Source organism: Cherax quadricarinatus, chromosome 20 (genome assembly GCF_038502225.1).
Source record: "Cherax quadricarinatus isolate ZL_2023a chromosome 20, ASM3850222v1, whole genome shotgun sequence".
Taxonomy (NCBI): Eukaryota; Metazoa; Arthropoda; class Malacostraca; order Decapoda; family Parastacidae; genus Cherax; species Cherax quadricarinatus.
This window is the reverse complement of record NC_091311.1, coordinates 49,242,721-49,265,029: the sequence shown is the minus strand read 5'-3', so window position 1 is coordinate 49,265,029 and position 22,309 is coordinate 49,242,721. Positions and strand designations below refer to the sequence as shown.

At 40.1% G+C, this 22,309-nt stretch overlaps 1 protein-coding gene across 1 annotated transcript in view; it reads left to right on the top strand.

The window, feature by feature from the left end:
• Window positions 1-986: 986 nt before the first annotated feature.
• Window positions 987-22,309, top strand: part of LOC128698896 (zinc finger protein-like 1 homolog) — a 134,714-nt gene continuing 113,391 nt past the window's right edge. Inside the window, exons 1-2 of the mRNA XM_070087083.1 lie at window positions 987-1,167; window positions 18,457-18,568. Coding sequence (XP_069943184.1) covers window positions 1,066-1,167; window positions 18,457-18,568 — 214 coding nt within the window. The 5' untranslated portion in view covers window positions 987-1,065. The remainder of the gene's footprint in view (window positions 1,168-18,456; window positions 18,569-22,309) is intronic.

The following is a 22,309-nucleotide window of genomic DNA, read 5'->3' as shown; positions in this document are numbered from 1 at the left end:
GATTCTATGTCATCATTGAAGGCTCTTGACTCACATAATGACTCCAACAACATGCTCATTGGGGAAGCCAGGTATAGATACTCAAAAATTATGGACAAAGGAATTAATGTACAATTGCTATGGATCCCATCACACATTGGATTACTCCTTCATGATAAAGTTGATATGTTAGCCAACAAGAGTACCCAGAAGGAGAATGTAGAATATAACTTTGGTATAACTGTGTCTAGCATTAGGAATAATATTAGGAGAGAAGTAAATAATGAAAATGATTGTTATAGGAATGCAGTTAGAAGCCTGAGTAGATCTATAATCCACTATGATAACATGAACGTAGATAAGTATGTTTATGGAGCAACTTGCAATGTGAACAGACTGACTGATGTTGTAGTGGCCAGGCTTAGGCTTGGTTACAAGTACTTCTGGCAGTTTGGGAGACACACAGATGATGATCAAACTAAATATAAATTATGTGATCAGGCATATGGTCACTCTCTTGAACACTATGTGCTTAATTGTCCACTCATTGAGGAATACAGAGACAGACAGTATAATAACCTATGTGACATGTCAAGATATCTTATTAATGAAAATAAGATACCAGATATACTAAGCAAATTTCCTAAATTTGCTTGTAACAGATAAGTGAACTATAGATATGTAGATATAAATCCATATGTATTCCTGTTAACCCTTTGGGGCCTAGTTCCTAGGCCTTTTGTGTATCCATATGCTCTCGCGCTACCGTCCACAGGATGGATATGGGGTGCACAATAAACTAGCCACTTCGGTGGCAAAATCTAATCTTGCAGTTCTTGATGAACACGGAGTTCCATGAGTCTGGCCCTGGGGCAGAGTGCATGGCCATGTCATTTATCGCCTGTTCGAAGTCATTTGGCATCAGAATAACATCAGATAGACTTGTTTAGACGACAGGGACAGAGTGTACCGTACAATACAGTAGTACTAGTTTAAGCGACCAGGACAGATTGTACCGTCCATTGCAGTAGTATTAGTGTAAGCGACCAGGAGGGACGTGGCACATAACAACAAAACTCTGTCATAATGGGGCTTTGTAAATGTCCTATGAAAAAAGTAACCAATCAGTTCTGTTTTGAACACAGAGTCAATGTATGTGAGCACTGTATGGTCGAGGAACACCCAACAGTAGGTATCAATGCGTTTTTAAGTGATACCACATTGTTTTCAGCTCATAAGTATATGTGATTTGGGTACATGTATTTTTTTTTTTACCTAGGGTCAAACTACAACCTTGGAAAAGACAAGGTAAAGACCACTGGGATTATTAACCCAGGAGGAATAGTAACCAAGGATAACTCAATAAAGCCAGTCAATGTGACTTTTTTTTCCATTGAGTTTTTCTTCGGTCCTGTCCCAGGATATTAATAATCATAATCATTATTTTTAAAAGTACATGATACAACTTATACAGACATAGCAGACATAAATGACATACTATATTGAAAGCTCTTGGTTATGCAGAGCATTTTGGGCAACTTTAGTTAATCTTGTCCCTCCCCCCCCCCCAGATGCGACCCACACCAGTCAGCTAAAACCCAGGTAATTACTGCTAGTTGAACAGGGACAGCAGGTGTCTTAAGGGGATCAGGGTATGGGCCTTTGTGTGTGAATTAAGTGCTCAAACCATCCCATCTACAGGACCCCAATGCTGTATAGCCCTTGTGGCTTAGCGCTTCTTTTTGATTATAATAATAATAATACAGGACCCCAATGGAAATGTTACTTATTTTTTTGGGTTATCTTAGGTAATTTACACATCACTTAGGTATGATAATTGTACTTGTGTGTACCTATTCCTAAATAAACTTGCTTATTTACCCACAACAGTTAACTAACTCTGTTGATAGGCAACACTCTTGCCCCCCACACTAAGTGTCCGGGTTCAATCCCTGGCCGGATGTGAACATTGGTTGTGCTACCTTACACCTACTGTCCCTATTTACCTAGCAGTAAGTAGGTATACCTGGAGGGTGTTCCAGGGGTCAATGCCCCTGTGGCCCAATCTATGATCATTCCTGAGTGTTAGTTGACTGGTGTGGGTGGCATCCTGAGGAAGATGATTGAAGTACCACAATGAAAATAAGACAGTCCTCAATGACACACTGGCTTTCTTAGGTTATCCTGGGTGGCTAACCCTCCAGGTTAAATGTTTGTCGCTTGTTTAATTTATGATAAGCGTTAAACCAGGGGTGGGGAACCTGTGGCCTTCTAGGGCATTAAGTGCAGCCTTCTGAATGAATCACAATTTTGCATAAGAAATCTCTTCTATTTTTATTGAAAATACGTTACCCTCATGATTTAGTCCTAACCAACCAAATGCGACTTTAGCTTTAGACTGTAGGTTCCCTGCCTGAACACCACCACCCAGCTAGAGGCAAAATGGCCTAAAACATTGTTTTTAAGGCCATTTTTGTACCTGCTGTGCTCATGATTTAGTCCTAATTAACCTTATGCAACTTTAAACGGTAGGTTTCCTGCCTGACCACCACCACGCAGCCTGAAGCAAGTTGGTGATGGAGGATGAGGGTGTGTGGCCAGCCTTTTATCATCTTTTAACATAAATAAATAAAATAAGTGCATATGACTCTCCATTTGAAATGCAAATTCACAATAATTATACAGCATAACCATTTTTGTATTTTTTGTTTTTATTGTGTGTGCTTAACCCATTATGTCAAAAAAGAATGCTTTTAATGATGATTGGGAATTGCAATATTATCTTGTTTCTGCTCAAGATAAAATGATTTGCCTACTCTGTGATACTACAATATCAACATTAAAGAAATTCAGTGCGCATCAGCATTATGCCACTCATAAGGACAACAAATGTCAAATTACATGGAGAGGGAGAAAAAATTGCATTGCAGAAATTGAAAGATGGAAAGCAGAAGCAACAACAATTATTCCAAGCAGTGTTTGGGCCAAAAAATTATACTACTGAAGCAACCTATAAAGTTGCTTGTATACTTAGGGAAAATGGTAAGACATTTAGCGATGTAGAAATCAAAAAAGAAAACATTGTTGAAATTGTAGGATGCTTAGGCCCTGATATTGTTCCAAAGTACAAACAGCTACCTTTTTCAAGAAGAAAATAACTGATCAGCAGCATGAATTAGCCCACAATGTAACAGAACAACTTCACACAATAATCCAAAATGAAAACGTATATTATTCAGTCGCTCTGGCTGAATCAAATAATGCTACTGACTCAGTGCAGGGATTATACTTTATTTGTGCCGTAACTGAGGATTATCTTTGCTATGAAGAATTACTTGCTTTAGGCATCCTTATGGCAGGACATGTGGAATAGATACCTTCAACAACTTTCAAGATCAATGTTGCAAAGTTGAACTGAATTTGGGTAATTTAGTGAGTGTGTGTATAGACAGTGCACCTTCCATGACATGAAAATGCTAACGGTGTATTGCACAGCTAAAAAAATAAAAATGATCAGATCCAGATTCTCTAGTTTCCTTTCATTGTATTTTGCATCGGCAAACTCTCTCTGCTAAATCTACTAATTTAAGTGACACTTTGCATAAAATATTTATTATTAGGTAGTAGGTTGGTAGACAGCAACCACCCAGGGAAGTACTACCGTCCTGCCAGATGACTGTGAAACAGAAACCTGTAACTGTTTTGCATGATGGTAGGATTGCTGTTTTCTTTTTCTGTCTCATAAACACGCTAGATAACAGGGATATCTTGCTACTCCTACTTACACTTTAGTCACACTTCACAGACACGCACATGCATATATATATACATACATCTAGGTTTTTCTCCTTTTTCTAAATAGCTCTTGTTCTTCTTTATTTCTTCTATTGTCCATGGGGAAGTGGAAAAGAATCTTTCCTCCGTAAGCCATGCGTGTCGTATGAGGCGACTAAAATGCCGGGAGCAATGGGTGCAATGGTGCAATTATTTAATAAATGTATGGAAGAGGGTAAGGTACCTAGGGATTGGCAGAGAGCATGCATAGTTCCTTTGTATAAAGGCAAAGGGATAAAAGAGAGTGCAAAAATTATAGGGGGATAAGTCTGCTGAGTATACCTGGTAAAGTGTATGGTAGAGTTATTATTGAAAGAATTAAGAGTAAGATGGAGAATAGGATAGCAGATGAACAAGGAGGATTTAGGAAAGGTAGGGGGTGTGTGGACCAGGTGTTTACAGTGAAACATATAAGTGAACAGTATTTAGATAAGGCTAAAGAGGTCTTTGTGGCATTTATGGATTTGGAAAAGGCGTATGACAAGGTGGATAGGGGGGCAATGTGGCAGATGTTGCAAGTGTATGGTGTAGGAGGTAGGTTACTGAAAGCAGTGAAGAGTTTTTACGAGGATAGTGAGGCTCAAGTTAGAGTATGTAGGAAAGAGGGAAATTTTTTCCCAGTAAAAGTAGGCCTTAGACAAGGATGTCTGATGTCACCGTGGTTGTTTAATATATTTATAGATGGGGTTGTAAGAGAAGTAAATGCGAGGGTCTTGGCAAGAGGCGTGGAGTTAACCCTTTGTCGATCTTGGCCGAAAAAATTTGGTATTGATTACGTGTTTTTGGCGCGTGTCATACTTCGCGCCCCGCGCGGCCAGCTTCCCGTTCTTTAGTTCCAACCAATCACAAGCCTTCCCTGAGTCTCTTCAGCTAAGTACAGTTCGCTTCTGCCGCCTTCCCATTGGTTGAGAGATCAAAATATAAACACTGGCGGCTTGGCTTCGAACACACGCATTTTTCCCTCCACCCTTACTAATCTACTCTTGGATTATACATTCTACAATGTCGGTAAGTACTGATTGTTGTGTTTAGTGCTTACATGAATAGTTTAGGCATATTTTGATATATACATAAAGTCCGTGTGAAGCATAATATGAGTGTAGCATGCAGTTGAAAAAAGTGCAAGCATTTTAGTCCGAATTCTTTCGGTCTTGCGCGAGTTTCCGGGAATGTCCAATTATAGTCAAATAAATATTTATAAAAAATTTTCAATTGCATATATGAACTCTGTAGTGGTCTGGATTTATACAGGAGGTTTCTATTGTCCTTCCAGTTCCATGAGAGGCTGTTTTATGGGGAGCATTCGACCAGCAGGTCAAGGTATGTCTGCATTTCTGAAGACAGTGACTCGGAACCAGAGGTAGACGAACCAGAATTGCTAGATAGTGATGATGAATACTTGCCACTGGATGCACAGGATGCAGAGATGTCAAGAGATGATGAGGAGGAAGAAAGGAAAGAAAGGCCAGCCAAAAAGCAAAAAGTAATGAGGAAAAAGAAAACTTTTAGGATTGAGGAATACCCGGATGAGGAAGAGATCCATGAGAATATTGCTCTTCAAGTTTCATCTGAGTGGACCGTAGATGACATTGAAAATGATCCTTTGCCGGCATATGAACATGAAAAGTCTCTTGCAATTAGGTCTCCATATGAGTATTTTCGTATGTTCGTTACTCCAGCCATGATAGATAACATAGCATATCAAACAAATTTGTATGCAAGGTAAAAAGACGTAGATAGTACTTTTTCAACAGATTCTGAAGAGATCTTGAGGTTCATAGGTATTTTGTTGTTCATGGGTATTGCTTCACTACCATCCCTCGAAGACTATTGGAAAGCTGCTTTTAGGATCCCACAGGTTGTAGATAGCATGGCGTCTAAGAGGTTTAGGTACCTTAGAAGTCATATTCATTTCAATGACAACACAAAAAAGGATAATGACAGATTCTACAAAGTAAGGCCTCTTTACACTGAACTAACTAATGCTTGCTTGAAAATTCCAGCTACACCCAAGCAATCTATTGATGAAGTCATGGTTGGTTTCAAGGGTAAAACTGCTGGAAACCTAAGGCAGTACATCAAAACAAAACCAGATAAGTGGGGTTTCAAACTTTTTTGTCGTGCAAGTCAAGATGGACTCATACATGATATACTCATGTATCAAGGCACAACAACTTTTGACACACATCCCATACAGCTGCCACAGGAAGAATCTAAACTTCCAATAAGTACAAAGATTGTTCTGGTACTTGCACAAACTATGAACAAGACAAACACATCACCAATCTATACTGACAATTTCTTTTCAAGTATACCTTTGGTCAAGCTACTAAGAGATAAGTATAACTGCAGATACACTGGAACAGTACGTGACAATAGATGTGGTAAGCCACATCTGGTGCCTATCAAACAAATGGAAAGGAACAGTGTGGTCAGGGGCAATTTTTGCTTCAACAACAATGATGGTGTCCTTGTTGTAAGATGGAAGGACACCAAAGTTGTGACTTTAGTGACAACTGATATTGGGGTCGAGCCTCTGAGTCTTGTTGACAGATATAACAAGGGTACAAAGAGGAAAGAGCAAATATCGTGCCCTGCAGTCATCAAGAACTATAATGCAAACATGGGAGGTATTGACAAAAGCAACATGTTGGTGCATCTCTACAAAACACCAATGAAATCAAAACGTTGGTACATGCGGCTATTTGCCTATATTCTTGATCTTGCTGTTGTGAATGCATGGCTGCTTTATTGCCGTGATTCTCGAGCAATAAAGCAAAAGTGTATGCAACTGAAGTATTTCAGGAATTGTATCTCTGAAATTGCAAGGTCTAAAGGACAAAACCTTAGAGGGAGCATCCTAAGAACAACTCCAAGACCTTCACCAACTAATTCACCATGTACTTCCAATGGTGTTGGCATAGTGAAACCTGGGAGGGGAAAACGTACAGAAATGCCTGATGACAGTGTTAGGAAAGACATTAGTCTAATGCACTTCCCAATGGCAGGGCAAAGGCCGTTTACTTGCAAGTATTGCAGCAACTCGAAGAAAACGGTAACATCGTCATTCGTGTGTAGTGTATGCAAAGTAAATCTGTGCATAAAGACTGATAGAAATTGTTTCTCAGACTTCCATCTTGCCATTTAGCAATATAGAATCATTGGTCTTCCAAATGAATCTCAGGAATATAGGGATTGAAACTTGCATCACTTTGCAATTTGGCATTGTTGATATTTGCTTCCTTTTTATATTTTTGTAACAATTAAAAAATGTTTTGATACAAGTTCCATTTATGTTTTTTATATTGTCTGTTTGTATATTAAATTTAAAAAATTGTTTTGGTGTGTTTTATTAACAATTGCAAGTTTGCAACATAAAATTTTTTAATCCCTTTGTCGGGAGCAGCCTAATATTTTCGGTCCTCGGAGATTGGCAATTGCTCGAAAACTAACCATCAGAAATCAATTTATATGGGATCAGTGACCTTGTATTGAGTTACTCTATCCACCATAGGGAGTTCAGTTCGAATTTCAAATTTTCGGACCCCTTGCGCGATGAAGGGTTAAAAGATAAAGAATCACACACAAAGTGGGAGTTGTCACAGCTGCTCTTTGCTGATGACACTGTGCTCTTGGGAGATTCTGAAGAGAAGTTGCAGAGATTGGTGGATGAATTTGGTAGGGTGTGCAAAAGAAGAAAATTAAAGGTGAATACAGGAAAGAGTAAGGTTATGAGGATAACAAAAAGATTAGGTGATGAAAGATTGAATATCAGATTGGAGGGAGAGAGTATGGAGGAGGTGAATGTATTCAGATATTTGGGAGTGGACGTGTCAGCGGATGGGTCTATGAAAGATGAGGTGAATCATAGAATTGATGAGGGGAAAAGAGTGAGTGGTGCACTTAGGAGTCTGTGGAGACAAAGAACTTTGTCCTTGGATGCAAAGAGGGTGTGAGGCATGGGTGATGAATGTTGCAGCGAGGAGAAGGCTGGAGGCAGTGGAGATGTCATGTCTGAGGGCAATGTGTGGTGTGAATATAATGCAGAGAATTCGTAGTTTGGAAGTTAGGAGGAGGTGCGGGATTACCAAAACTGTTGTCCAGAGGGCTGAGGAAGGGTTGTTGAGGTGGTTCGGACATGTAGAGAGAATGGAGCGAAACAGAATGACTTCAAGAGTGTATCAGTCTGTAGTGGAAGGAAGGCGGGGTAGGGGTCGGCCTAGGAAAGGTTGGAGAGAGGGGGTAAAGGAGGTTTTGTGTGCGAGGGGCTTGGACTTCCAGCAGGCATGCGTGAGCGTGTTTGATAGGAGTGAATGGAGACAAATGGTTTTTAATAAATGACGTGCTGTTGGAGTGTGAGCAAAGTAACATTTATGAAGGGGTTCAGGGAAACCGGCAGGCCGGACTTGAGTCCTGGAGATGGGAAGTACAGTGCCTGCACTCTGAAGGAGGGGTGTTAATGTTGCAGTTTAAAAACTGTAGTGTAAAGCACCCTTCTGGCAAGACAGTGATGGAGTGAATGATGGTGAAAGTTTTTCTTTTTCGGGCCACCCTGCCTTGGTGGGAATCGGCCAGTGTGATGATAATAAAATAAAAAATATTCTTGCAAATGCAACATGGCATCATCAGTTTCGCAACATGCTTAAGTTGGATGATGAGGTATTCAGTGTGGATTTGCCATATCATTCTAAAGTGTGCTGGCTATCACAAGGACAGGTGTTGGTCAGAATTTTATCTTTGTGAGAAAAAATCATTAGATTTTATGAAGAACAGAATCACCACTGGAGTTTACCTGGAGAGAGTTCCGGGGGTCAACGCCCCCACGGCCCGGTCTGTGACCAGGCCTCCTGGTGGATCAGAGCCTGATCAACCAGGCTGTTACTGCTGGCTGCACGCAAACCAACGTACGAGCCACAGCTCGGCTGGTCAGGAACCGACTTTAGGTGCTTGTCCAGTGCCAGCTTGAAGACTACCTGGAGTTTACCTGGAGAGAGTTCCGGGGGTCAACGCCCCCGCGGCCCGGTCTGTGACCAGGCCTCCTGGTGGATCAGAGCCTGATCAACCAGGCTGTTGCTGCTGGCTGCACGCAAACCAACGTATGAGCCACAGCCTGGCTGATCCGTAACTGACTTTAGGTGCTTGTCCAGTGCCAGCTTGAAGACTGCCAGGGGTCTGTTGGTAATCCCCCTTATGTGTGCTGGGAGGCAGTTGAACAGTCTCGGGCCCCTGACACTTATTGTATGGTCTCTTAACGTGCTAGTGACACCCCTGCTTTTCATTGGGGGGATGGTGCATCGTCTGCCAAGTCTTTTGCTTTCGTAGTGAGTGATTTTCGTGTGCAAGTTCGGTACTAGTCCCTCTAGGATTTTCCAGGTGTATATAATCATGTATCTCTCCCTCCTGCGTTCCAGGGAATACAGGTTTAGGAACCTCAAGCGCTCCCAATAATTGAGGTGTTTTATCTCCGTTATGCGCGCCGTGAAAGTTCTCTGTACATTTTCTAGGTCGGCAATTTCACCTGCCTTGAAAGGTGCTGTTAGTGTGCAGCAATATTCCAGCCTAGATAGAACAAGTGACCTGAAGAGTGTCATCATGGGCTTGGCCTCCCTAGTTTTGAAGGTTCTCATTATCCATCCTGTCATTTTTCTAGCAGATGCGATTGATACAATGTTATGGTCCTTGAAGGTGAGATCCTCCAACATGATCACTCCCAGGTCTTTGACGTTGGTGTTTCGCTCTATTTTGTGGCCAGAATTTGTTTTGTACTCTGATGAAGATTTAATTTCCTCATGTTTACCATATCTGAGTAATTGAAATTTCTCATCGTTGAACTTCATATTGTTTTCTGCAGCCCACTGAAAGATTTGGTTGATGTCCCCCTGGAGCTTTGCAGTGTCTGCAATGGAAGACACTGTCATGCAGATTCGGGTGTCATCTGCAAAGGAAGACACGGTGCTGTGGCTGACATCCCTGTTTATGTCGGATATGAGGATGAGGAACAAGATGGGAGCGAGTACTGTGCCTTGTGGAACAGAGCTTTTCACCGTAGCTGCCTCGGACTTTACTCTGTTGACGACTACTCTCTGTGTTCTGTTAGTGAGGAAATTATAGATCCATCGACCGACTTTTCCTGTTATTCCTTTAGCACGCATTTTGTGCGCTATTACGCCATGGTCACACTTGTCGAAGGCTTTTGCAAAGTCTGTATATATTACATCTGCATTCTTTTTGTCTTCTAGTGCATTTAGGACCTTGTCGTAGTGATTCAATAGTTGAGACAGACAGGAGCGACCTGTTCTAAACCCATGTTGCCCTGGGTTGTGTAACTGATGGGTTTCTAGATGGGTGGTGATCTTGCTTCTTAGGACCCTTTCAAAGATTTTTATGATATGGGATGTTAGTGCCATTGGTCTGTAGTTCTTTGCTGTTGCTTTACTGCCCCCTTTGTGGAGTGGGGTTATGTATGTTGTTTTTAGTAACTGTGGGACGACCCCCGTGTCCATGCTCCCTCTCCATAGGATGGAAAAGGCTCGTGATAAGGGCTTCTTGCAGTTCTTGATGAACACACAGTTCCATGAGTCTGGCCCTGGGGCAGAGTGCATGGGCATGTCATTTATCGCCTGTTCGAAGTCATTTGGCGTCAGGATAACATCGGATAGGCTTGTGTTAATCAAATTTTGTGGCTCTCTCATAAAAAATTCATTTTGATCTTCGACTCTCAGTCTGGTTAGCGGCTTGCTAAAAACTGAGTCATATTGGGACTTGAGTAGCTCACTCATTTCCTTGCTGTCATCTGTGTAGGACCCATAAAAATGCTGCATTTCTGTGTGATATATCAAAGCAAAATGGCATGAATATTTATTATCAAGGTAAAACTAAATCTATATATGATATGGCAGGAAATCCAAGCATTTCAAAAAAAAGCTATTATTTTTCAAAACTCTTCTTGCTCAAATGGAAATTTCAGATGAACACTTTCCCCAGCTAGCAAAGGCCATTAATGAGCAGGGGTCATGTGAATCATTTAAAGAATGTGCTGATATTATAGATGGATTATCTAAAGAATACAATGATAGGTTCACTGACTTTGAAAAATCATGACCTCACACTGAAATTAACATTTCAGCCTCACCTAGTTGATGTCTCAAGGTCCCTAAAGAGCTACAGATGGAACTGATTGATTTCTTGGAACCTAACATTTTAAAGTCCCTCTTTGATGCTAAGAAAGATCCCAGTGATATATGGAAAAATGCAATAGAATACCCACATCTATGGCAACATTCATGATGAATGCTTTCTTGTCTCTCACCCACTTATTGTTACGAATCAACATTCTCCTACCTAACCCAAATCAAGATGCCCTTTAGGTCCCAAAAAATGGATACACACTTGGAGGATCAGCTGCAGCTGTGGACCTCCATGTTTTAGTCAAATATCGAAATGCTTTCTTACAAAAAGCAAAGTCATTAAAAGGTTACTTAACTTTATAATTTAAAAATATATTATTTTTCTTGGAGTTATTATATAAGAACTTTTTACAAAATAACAAATATTTGGCGGTACAGTAGACCATCAGTTAACACGGTTTTGTCTTGCACATTTTGGTTGTAGCACGATTGAAGAATTGCAGCATATTTACATTTAACACTTTGTAAAATTAGTTAACACGGTTGCGGGAGGGGAAAAAGTTTTGAGTGCTCGGTCGCCCGCAGGGTGAAATGGGCTACAGCTATCCCCTGCCAGCATCAGCCACCCCCACCACCCACCCAGCCTTCAGTTCGGTTCATACGTGTGCTAGACGAACCTGTGCCAATAGCTCGCTGTGTTTGTTTAGATACGTAATAATTGCCATATCTTAAATCTGCCAAGCAAACATAGCACCCAGTAGGCATACAAGTGTTGCTGAAAGTTGCAAGAAAAGGTTTAAGTCTTAGAATTAACACAGAAAATAGAGATATTAGACGAGATAACCTGTAGCAGGAATGAAGCATCATTTTGTACACAAAAAGGAGGAGGTATATACGAGTTTGTGTGATGACTGTCTGACTTGACTGACTGACTTACTGAATGACTTGACTGACTGAAAGACTTGGCTTTCTTACTGAATGACTTCACTGACTGACTTACTGAATGACTTCACTGACTGAATGACTGACTGAATGACTGACTGACTTGACTGACTGACTTGACTGACTGACTTGACTGACTGACTTACTGAGTGACTGACTTACTGAATTGACTGACTGACTTGACTGATTTATGTACACTCCAGTACAACCATCGACTTCAGTACCAGAACCTCTACCATCCACCTCAGCCCAGTAGGACCACAGCATAACTCCACTCTCTTCTCAATCATCGACAAACACCAGCACCCACAATTTAAGGTAAGAAATACTATTATTTCTGTTGCATTTGTAGTCTTAACCCCTTCAGGATCCAAGGCCAAAATCTGAAGTGGTGCTCCAGTGTCCAAGAAATTTTGAAAAAAAAAAAAAAAAAAATTTCTTACAGAATTAAAGAGCATACTTTTGTGAAGGTAATAATACAAAAAAAAAAAATCTGATCAGTACTTACCAAGATACAGTGCCAAGAAGTTTGTCAAAAATGATGTGGTGGCGGCAACATCGACGAATTCCACATACGCGCATTACATTATTTAGCGGTTTTTATAGTTTTTTCTTTTCTTTTCCAATTTTTTTCTATTCCTACTAACATTTGGGGCCTGAGAGACCAATACTGTATATAATGTATATATATAAACTCACTGTATTGAACACAATAACTGCACTAAAGTTATTATCATATTATTGTTTACCACTTGTTTATTACAATAAACATGCACAAATCTTGTATAATACTAATGTTCTATCATATATTTACATATTTACAATCACTGGACATGGTTTTAGAACTGCTGGAGCTTGTGGAACTCCTTGAAACAAGGCACCATGCACAGAGGCACCTTACATTCCTCACACATAAACCGAGTGTCTTTGCGTCTTTGTTGCCGTCGTTTTGTTTGTGCACAGACGATGCATCTCTATTGAGCAAATTTCTTTTGAGTTGAAGGAAGCTGTATTATGAAATGATCACCTTCCCTCCTCAAACGCTTGGGTATATCCTGAGTAATTCGAGGACCTTGTTGTATAGCAGGTGTTCTTACCTGGTACTTCATTATGAGTTGTCTGACAACAGACAAACAAAATTCACCATACGGTGGTCTGTTGCCGGTCTTTATTTGGTACATATTATATGCATTGAGCATTGAAATGTCCATGAGATGGAAGAAAAGTTTCATGTGCCACTTGTAACTCTTATGAACACAGTCAACCAAACCAATCTGCATGTCACATTTGTCAACCAAGCGCATGTTTTGTGTATAATCAATCACTGTCACTGGTTTTCGAATACGTTCGTTAGTCACTCGATCAACTTTGCCACTGTCTTGCATTTCATTACAGTGAATGGTTGTCAACAATGTGACATCTCGTTTGTCATGCCACCATAATGCCATGATGTCATTGGCAGTAAACACCTGCATGCCATCACCACGAGCACCTGCATTGAGCCTGGGCCTATGTTTACGATTAGAACGCACTGTGCCACACACATCTGTCTTGTTCACTCGCATGAAATCACTGAGTAATGGGCTTGTGTACCAGTTATCGGTATATAATGTATGCCCCTTACCAAGATAAGGTGCCATCATGTTTCTCACTACGTCACCTGAGATACCCAATAACATCTTGGTATCTTTCAATGTTTTACTTCCCGTGTATACAACAATATCCAACACCAGGCCACTGTCACAGTCACAGAGTACAAACAGTTTTATACCAAAGTGTTTCCTCTTGCTCGGTATATACTGCTTGAATGACAGTCTACCTCTGAACAAAATCAAAGACTCGTCAATTACAAGATTCTTGAATGGATAAAAGTATATGCTGAACTTTTGTTTGAGATACATGAAAACATTTCTAATCTTGTATAACCTGTCACTTCTGTCAGGCCTGGTTTTGTCAGAGAAGTGCAACATATGGTATGATTTCACTGAAGACCGGGGTAGAAATTAGCCGATCTGTGGACCAGTTTGCTTTTATATTATGCTTATAGACATGAGGCATAAGCATTATTGTTGCAAAAAGCAAATACATTTCTGCAACAGTCATCTCTTTCCTCCTGTGTAGTCTTGACTGTGGTGATATGATCGTATTTGCCATGGTGTACTCAAAATACTTATTACTTTCCCTGACAATAGTTTCCATCAATGGCTGGTCAAAGAATAATTCAAAGAATTCCAGTTCATTGGCCGTGGTTCCAAGGGGACAAGTAGGTAGAATTCCACTTTCAGAGTCATCAAAGTGGTGAGGCTTGGGAACAAAATTGGGATTTTGCTGCCAATCCCACATACGGTTTGCTGGTGGATACTGGACATCATAGGCTGGTTGTGCGGGTGGTTGTGGTGGGCTGGTGGCTGACGCTCCGCTTTGTCCTTGAACTGACGAGTCAGCAGCGTGGGTCCCACCCTGGGCTGGTGAGTCACGCATGGCGGTGCCACTACCATCACCACTAACACCATCCGCTGATGTCTGTGGTCTATCCATGCCAAGTGTAGCCACATCATCCTCACTATCACTACCTAAAACTGGTGTAGGGCCACGGGACGTACTCTGGGATGTACTCCGTCCCCTGGGCACAGCATAGGGTACACTACCTGAGCGCATGCGGCGGCGAACATACCGATGCTTCACTGGTGAATATGATTCCTCACTATCACTACTCGAATGATCGTCGAGCGCAATAAAATCACAATCCCCGTCACTATCATCATCATTACTGAAGTCAGAGGCCTGGCCACGCGAAAATATTAGTTTTCTCTTGCATTCAGGAACAACCGACCGTGAGTCACGAGTGCCCACACCAGAGGTAGAAGGTTGAGGATCGTCAGGGTTTTCTGCACTATTATCGATATCCTGGTCATTCTTTTCGGTCACTAACTGATCAAAGCCATAGAATTCGTCTTTATTTCCACTTCCATCAGTGTCAGAACTATCAGATAGGAAGAGGAGAGTCCCAATTTTCCGGGGAGTGAGAGCTGACTTGCGACGAGGCATGGTGAACAAGGGTAACTGAGCCGGCGTTCCCACAATGCTATGCGGGTGCCTAGATTTTTTGTTTATGGTGCACACCCACCACGCGGACCCGTTCTCTCACATGTAGGCCTATGAGCGCTTTCGCGCTAAATTTGATGGCACTAGAATTGTGGCGTAGATCTACGGTTTGGACACTCAACGTGAAGCCGTAGATCTACGGGACGGACCCTGAAAGGGTTAAGCAGTAAAAACAACATAATACATCACAACAATGAACTACAATTACATATTCCTTTTATTTTTGTAAGATCTGGAGGTCTAAAAAAAATTTGTTTGGCTTTTTGGGGGCTCTCAGGAATGTAACCCTATTTTTTGCATAAGTTTGTCAGTTTGTCTAACACGGTTTTGTCTAACACGGTGTTTTCAGGAACGTAACTGCCATGTTAAATGACAGTCTACTGTATATCTAATCAAAATTTTTTGAATGCGGCCTTATTAGATTACAGCTATCTTTAATGCGGCCTTACAACATAAAAAGGTTCCTCACCCCTGTGCTAAACCCATTTGGGTCATTCAGCACAAGACATGCTGACCCATTTGGGTCATTCAGCACAAGACATGCTGACCCATTTGGGTCATTCAGTGCGAGACAGTTGTGCGTCTCGTGTACTTACTATATTTCCGGGTTAAAAATCCAAACAAATCTTATCTTACTGTGACTGGAACAATACACAAATAACCTGCACATGTGAGAAATGAAACTTATGATAATGTTTCATTACAATTTTGACCATTAACTAGCCACACAGAAACCCCTAGGGAAAGGAGCCAGTACATATATGAGAGAGAGAGTGAGCAAGGCCAGGAGAATGAGAGGAGGTACAGGTCAGCCATCACTGATTCAGCAATCAGTTATCCGGTTCCATCAGTAATCCGGCACTAATTTCGGCTAGCATATTTTCAAATTTCACCCATATATTGAATCAAATCATTATACTAACTCAAATTTCATCATTATACTGACTCAAAAATTGTGCATATGGTTGTAAATCCACAGCAGCAAGCCAGTGGAGGAGAAAGCAGTGATGAAAATGAGGAAGATGTAGCAGAAAGTCTCTATTCATAGGTTAAGTGTATTCTAACCTAACCACTCTGTAATCCGACAAACTCACTAATCTGGCACTCTACAGGTCCCAGTGATGCCAGATTAGTGATGGCTGACCTGTAGTATAATGGCATAAGTAGTGGTAGTGGTGGTGGTGGTGGTGGTAGTAGTAAGTAGTGCAATAGTGGTAGAAGTGGCAATAAGAAAAGAGTAGTGGCAGTGACACAAGAGTCTGAGCTAATAGCTCACGAGGATGGTACCAAAAACCAGGGGGGGGGGAATGAATTAATAGGATAGAATTCGTTTAGGCAGAAGAAAGGAAAGGCAAAAAAATAAAATATAGCAAAAGGAGAAGAGGTAAGCAGAGGAGATAAAGATCAGGTCAAATGTTCTGAAGTTTCGATCCTTTGACAATGTAATAAGAGAGGAAGGCATCTACAGAGACAAAGCCAGGACTAAGATGCATGTTAGGAAGGTTATGTATAAGGGATGCTTCAACAAGACAGCATTTGTGAGGGCTAGAAGAAGAGTAGACAGCTTTGGCTGAGGATCAGTTAATGGGATGACTGTGACCTCTAATGCGACAGAAAAGACATTATTAGTGTTGGTAAGGCTAACACTTCTTTTGTACTCTTTAAGCCTGTCAGAAAGAGGCCAGCTTCTCTAAAGTATTGGAGAGGACAAGAGGAACTGGAAATAGAGTAGACTGTGGAAGCATCAGTAGCAGGAGAAGAGATACAACCTAGATTACTACCTAGGGTAAGTTTGATGTGTAAGGAGCAGAAGTTCTAAAGATTAGGGAGACTGGAAATATAGGGAAGGCAAAGTACAGGAGATTTCACAGGAGTAAAGAGTTGGGTGAGAAGAAAGTCTGTTTAACATGTGAGAAAGCAGAGTTTATGAAATTGGAAGGGTAACCAAGGCTAGAGAATGTATTGCAAAGAGTGGAAATTTCCAAGTCAAGGAACTGAGGGTCACAAATGCAAAGGCCAAGAAAAGAGAGAGATAAGAATGCTTTTCTTGACAGCATGGTAAGAAAAATAGTGAATGCACAAGGTACTGTGCAGTGACTTAAACAGAAAAAGAAAAGCCTGTAGTCATGCGGTGGAGATGTACATCAAGGAAAGGAAGCAAAGAGTTAAATCCCTGTTCAGCTTTGAACTTTGTGGAAGGAGCAAGATTGTTTGTCCTGTTTATAATGCCTTAATTTGTTGTTTTTACCTTTAATATCCATAAATATAAACAAATAATAATTATTGTCATTGTAATAATAACAATAATCTTTATTTCTACAAGTACATGATACAACTTATACAGACCAAGCTGACATCAGTGATATACTGTATAGAAAGTCCTTTGTTATACAGAACATTTCAGGCAAATTAGGTTAATTTTCTCCCCAGGATACAACCCACACCAGTTGGCTAACACCTAGTTACCTATTTACTGCTAGGTGAACAGGGGCAGCAGGTAGTCCCAAGTTAGGCTATTGCTTAGCCGAAATGCTCAGCATAACCATGGTCTTTCTGCATGCATAATCAAATGTCACCAATCTCTGTACAAACATTGTATCGTGTGGAAATAAATTTTTGACTGAAAAACTAATGGTTGGAAGAGACTAGAGTCATGCAGCCAAAGACCAAAGATATCATCTACTTATCAAAGCCAGAAGGAAGGGTGCACCCCAGTAGTAAGAAGTAGAACAGTTGCAAAGTATTCCATATAATGGTTAGCAAGACGAGGGAATAGAGGAGAGCCCAGTACTGAAGGTTTAAGAGTAAAATTTACCTTGAAAGGACAAAGAGTTGGAGTCCACACAAAGATAAATAAGATCAGATCAAGAAAGACATCAGTAGGTGTAGGGAGGTGAAGTAACCCTTCACTTGCCTTCACTCTTAAAAAATTGAGATCATCAAGAGGGATTATAATTCAACACCAAGACTTAGCATTTTACAGGTTGAATGTGGCCGAATATGTTTGATTAAGTCTTGAGAGTGATGAAAGTGACTCACTTGTAGCTCATTCAACTCACAACTGAGGGACCTGGGTTCAATCTTGGGCAGGGGCAAGATATATGAGCAAGTCTAGTAACGTCTACTGCAAACCTAATAGCAAAAGTCACCTGCCTGTTATAGGTTGTATCCTGGTGATAAGGCCACAGGATACCATTTGAAATGAGCCATATTAATCGACTTTCTTGGGTTATTCTAGGTTACTAATCTCCAGGTTGATCTGAATATAGTATTTTACATGAGCATCAATAAGAGCTGTAGCTGCACAAGCCTAAGCAGTTATTTATTATTCTGTTCATATAATGAAATATAACTTAGTTGTTTAGAATGTATTTTTTTCTCATTGTTTTCAGATATATTTATTTAATTATACTTAGTTAATGAGCAGAATACATTAAATGTATTTAAATTTTATTCACTTATTTTACAGTGTGTTGTCCAGTCATACCTTCATTGGCTAGATGACAGTGATTACAATCCTGTGTGCCGGATATGTGATGACCAGTTAGCCACAGGGGAGTGTATACGTCTTGTATGTTATGGTAATAATTATTTGCAGTATTTTTAGAATTAGTCAACAAAGATCAGCTTACATGAATTCAGTATTACTCTATACTGTGTTTCTGTTTTATTTAGATTTTCTTCAAATGTAGAATTTTAGATTTTAAATTTGGAATGGTCTTTGTAATTCATAATTTTTCAAATGAAAAATTATGAATTACAAATTTTGACTATAAATGTTTAGCTAGTTCTCATAGCCTACATATTTCACCTGAGTTTAAAATGATGATACAGGTTTGCCGTCTTAATGTAGGGTGAGACGTGAGTAGTATTTATTGTATGAGGTCAGGTGTGGGAGGTATGGTAGCCAGCCAGACCACCCCACCCACACATTATATACTACAACATTTAAAGCACCCCTAGAGCAGTAACATGCATATACAGTACACTTATTACTTACCTTAAAATATTTGTAGTCTTATCCCTTTGTTTCGGTTGTATATATACGTCTTACTAGCCACCGTGTTTGACGTATACGTATATACTCATAAATTCTAACAGCTTCAAATCAAGCAGGAGAAAGCTGGTAAGCCCACATGTGAGAGAAAGAGTCTGTGTGGTCAATATGCACCATATAAAAAAAATCCTGCAGCACGCAGCGCATAATGAGACAAAAAAAAACTCCGACCATTTTTTTAATTAAAATGCCAACTTCGTGGTCTATTTTCGTATAGTATTCTCATTTTCTTGGTCTCATTTGATAGAATGGAAAACATGTTATAGAAATAGAGGCGATTTTGATTGGTTTTACTATGAAAAGAACCTTAAAATGGAGCTCAAATTAGGGGAAATGTTTGATTTTTGCCGATGTTCGAAAGTAAACAAATGGTGTCATTGTCCAATAAATGTCCAACTAGCCATTCTAATATGCCGTCATGAATGGGTTGACATGTCTGCATTGTTCATTCTGGACCCTATTTTGAAATTGTCATATTTTTTAATTTTTGTGAAATTGGCCAAATTACAAATTTCTGACCATGTTATTGGGTAGTTGAAATCGGTAGATAGGCAGTTTCTTGTACTCAATCGATAGAAAAAATGGAGTTCTAAAGAAATAGCTATGAGTTTGGTCGACTGGAACAATGGAATTAGCTGAAAATAGGGCTCAAAGTGGGCAAAATTGCCGATTCATAAATATCGCCAAGGTTGCTAACTTCGCAAGAGCATAATTCCATCAGTTTTCCATCAGATTTCATTCTTTTCATGTCATTACCATTGGGAAAAGATTCTCTGTCATTTCGTAAGTTTTTTTTTTTTGTTTTTTTTTTTGTTTTTCAAAAATTTTTCAACACCAGGAGACACCTCAGGATTTGGGGTTTCGGCAGTCAAAGGGTTAATGTAGGGTGAGAGGTGAGTATGTAGTATTTATTTGTAGGAAGTCAGGTGTGGGAGGTATGGTATCCAGCCAGAACACCCCACCCACATGTAATATACTATGACATTTAAAGCGTCCCAAAACGATGAAATGCACATACAGTACATTCATTAGCTACCTTAAAATATTTGTAGTTTTAATATAGGGTGAAAGGTGAGTAGTATTTGAAGGAAGTCAGGTGTGGGAGGTATGGTGACCAGCCAGGCCAGGCCACCCCACCCACACATAATATACTACGACATTTAGAGCCCGATAGAGCAATAAAATGCATATACAGTACATTCATTACTTACCTTCAAATATTTGTAATCTTGATGTAGGGTGAGAGGTGAGTAAATGAGGTAAAACAAATAAATGAGAGAGAATGAGTATATGAGAGAGGAGAGAGACACGGAGAATGTAAACAAGCAGACAAACGCATCTGGTTTTGGTTCATACACATTCATCTAAACCTAAGATCTCATATTTGTGTTAATTTATTCTACTGTGGGGTGTATTTATCAAGTTTATATGTTATGTAGCATGTTTATTGTATAATTTTGAAAAAATATCATAGATGAATTAATGAAAATGTTTATTTTAACATAATGTATGACATTTAATGTACCTCAGAGTGATTATTATTGCATATTATCATTACTATCATTATTAATATGGCATCCTCAAGACTAATAAGACACTCTTAGTGATTTTAATGTATACCTGCATGCCAGCACTGTGTGTAAGTTTATTTAGGTACAGGTACACACAAGTATAATTATGAGAGCACAGTAGGGCCCTACTTTACAGGGTTTCGCCTTATGCTGTTTTGCTAATACGGCAATTTCCAATTATGACCAAAATTTGCTATACAGCAAGCGGTCTTTCAAATATGGTGCGCCCCACCCGGTTTGTTTACATTCTCCATGAGCACATCTATTATGTCTGGAAACTCCAAAATTTCAAGTGTTTTAAAGTTATTGCATATTTTTTATGTACTCTGATAATTATACTTATGTATACCTGTACTTACATTTACACACTGTGCTGGCATGCAGGTACACATTAAAATCATTAAGAGTCTCTCTACTCATGATGCTAATACAGTGGTCCCTCGTTTATCGTCGTTAATCCATTCCTGGAAGTGGGACGATTATTGAAAAAGACAATTTTCAAATCAATTTTCCCCATAAGAAATAATGTAAATACAATTAATCCATTCCTGACACCCAGAAGTATTAAAACAAAAAAAATTTTTACATGAAATATAGATGTAGTACATAAACAATACAATGGGACATGATGAATGGAACATTAACAGCATAACACTTACCTTTATTGGCAATTCTTCTTAGTGTATGGAAGACTGGAGGAGGAGAGAGAGTGGATTAGTTACTGTTTGGAAGGGGAATCCCCTTCCATCAACCCCTCAGGTACCAAGTCCTTTTCTGGGGTTACATACTTCTCTTCTCTGTTTCTTAATGCCACTAGGACCAGCTTGAGGGTCACTGGAGTCCTGTCTCGCAAAAAAAGTGTCCATAGAGCTCTTGTTTCTGGCATCTATTTAAAACTTCCCTAAAATGGGCCAAGACTCTGTCTCTGTACAAGTTGCCGATATGGCTTGCAACATCCTTCTCAGGGTGATGTTTCTTCATAACTCTTTCCATTCTACCCCACATTTCAAAAATCTACTTAATTTCTGAAGAAGACACCTTCTCCATCTCTCTTCCTCCTCCTCTGCAGCAAGATTCTGAGCTGCGATCTGTTGCTGTTCCTGCTGAAGCTCTTGCAGCTCCTCAGTGGTTAGCTCTTCATTGTGGTCCTCCACCAACTCTTCCACATCCTCCAAACTCACATCCAACCCCATGGAACTCCCCAATGCCGCAATAGATTTCACAACTGATGTAGGCTCATCAGGGTCAGCCACAAACCCTTCAAAATCCCACTTGTGGACGCAATCTGGCCACAATTTTCTCCAAGCAACAACAGCTTCCTTGATTTTGTTTTTCTTTGTCACAATGGAAGATATGGTTGTATGGGGTTTGTTATACATCCTGGCCAGTTCGGCCACATGTACGCCACTTTCATATTGTTCAATGATGTTTTTCTTAAATTCAGTTGTATTTCTCACCTTCTTTACCAAAGGCTTGGCACTAGGAGCTTTCTTTGGAGCCATGGTAGCTTATTTAGCACTTGCAAGCACTAAAATGAATGGAATATTATGAAATATTTCATATGAACAAGTGAGGGGACCGTCACTCACTGGTAAACAATGGCACACTGGCTGGGAAGGGAGGCCGAGGCGGCTCAGAGCCGTGAGTACGCGTCCAGGACGAACGACGATTAGCGAGTCAACCGACCATTTGCG